The sequence below is a fragment of the Oxyura jamaicensis genome, unplaced genomic scaffold (assembly GCF_011077185.1).
Source record: "Oxyura jamaicensis isolate SHBP4307 breed ruddy duck unplaced genomic scaffold, BPBGC_Ojam_1.0 oxyUn_random_OJ68774, whole genome shotgun sequence".
Lineage (NCBI taxonomy): Eukaryota > Metazoa > Chordata > Aves > Anseriformes > Anatidae > Oxyura > Oxyura jamaicensis.
In genome coordinates, this window is record NW_023309049.1 from 1,995 (window position 1) to 3,278 (window position 1,284).

The 1,284-nt window shown below is 55.1% G+C and overlaps 1 protein-coding gene across 1 annotated transcript in view; it reads left to right on the forward strand.

The window, feature by feature from the left end:
* LOC118159212 (S-antigen protein-like) overlaps positions 1 to 1,278 on the forward strand; it is a 3,216-nt gene extending 1,938 nt beyond the window's left edge. The window contains exons 10-11 of the mRNA XM_035313824.1: positions 200 to 408; positions 1,067 to 1,278. Coding sequence (XP_035169715.1) covers positions 200 to 408; positions 1,067 to 1,134 — 277 coding nt within the window. The 3' untranslated portion in view covers positions 1,135 to 1,278. The remainder of the gene's footprint in view (positions 1 to 199; positions 409 to 1,066) is intronic.
* The last annotated feature ends 6 nt before the right edge of the window (positions 1,279 to 1,284 follow it).

Genomic DNA, 1,284 nt, shown 5'->3' on the forward strand with positions numbered 1-1,284 from the left:
CCTTGGGACGTGGTCACCTGGGGTCTATGGACATTGGTCTACTGGGTCCTGTGGTTGTTGGTCAACGGGGTCCTGTGGTTGTTGGTCAACGGGGTCCTTGGGATGTGGTCACCTGGGGTCTGTGGACATTGGTCAATGGGGTCCTATGGATGTTGGTCTACTGGGTTCTTTGGACATTTGTCAAGGGGGTCATTGGGACATTGGTCTATGGGGTCCTGTGGATGTTGGTCAACGGGGTCATTGGGACATTGGTCTACTGGGTCCTGTGGTTGTTGGTCAACGGGGTCCTTGGGACGTTGTCACCTGGGGTCTATGGATGTTGGTCAACGAGGTCCTTGGGACGTGGTCACCTGGGTTCTGTGGACATTGGTCTACTGGGTCCCATGGGTGTTGGTCAACTGGGTCCCATGGACATCATCAACTGGTTGCTTGGGGTCAGTGGGGTCCTATGGACGTTGGTCAATGGGGTCATTGGGACATTGGTCTACTGGGTCCTGTGGTTGTTGGTCAACGGGGTCCTTGGGACGTTGTCACCTGGGCTCTATGGATGTTGGTCAATGAGGTCCTTGGGACGTGGTCACCTGGGGTCTATGGACATTGGTCTACTGGGTTCTATGGACATTGATCTACTGGGTCCTGTGGTTGTTGGTCAACGAGGTCCTTGGGACGTGGTCACCTGGGGTCTATGGACATTGGTCTACTGGGTTCTATGGACATTGATCTACTGGGTCCTGTGGTTGTTGGTCAACGAGGTCCTTGGGATGTGGTCACCTGGGGTCTATGGACATTGGTCACCTGGGTCCTATGGATGTTGGTCAACGGGGTCCTGTGGTTGTTGGTCAACGAGGTCCTTGGGACGTTGTCACCTGGGGTCTAGGGACACAGGTCAGTTGGGTCCCATGGGTGTTGGTCAGCTGGTCCCAATGACATCATCAACTGGTGGCTTGGGGTCAGTGGGGTCCTATGGACGTTGGCCAACGGGGTCATTGGGACGTTGGTCACCTGGGGTCTAGGGACACTGGTCAGTTGGGTCCTATGGGTGTTGGTCAACTGGGTTCCAGGGGTGTCGGTCAACTGGATCCCAATGACATCATCAGCCGGATCCCAATGACATCATCAGCCGGATCCCAATGACATCATCAACTGGGTCCCATGGACATCGGTCAGCGGGGTCCCGTTGGTATTGGTCAGCTGGGTCCCATTGATCAACCAGCTCCCTATGACATCATCAGCCGGGTCCCAATGACATCATCACCCAGATCCCTATGACATCATCAACTGGGT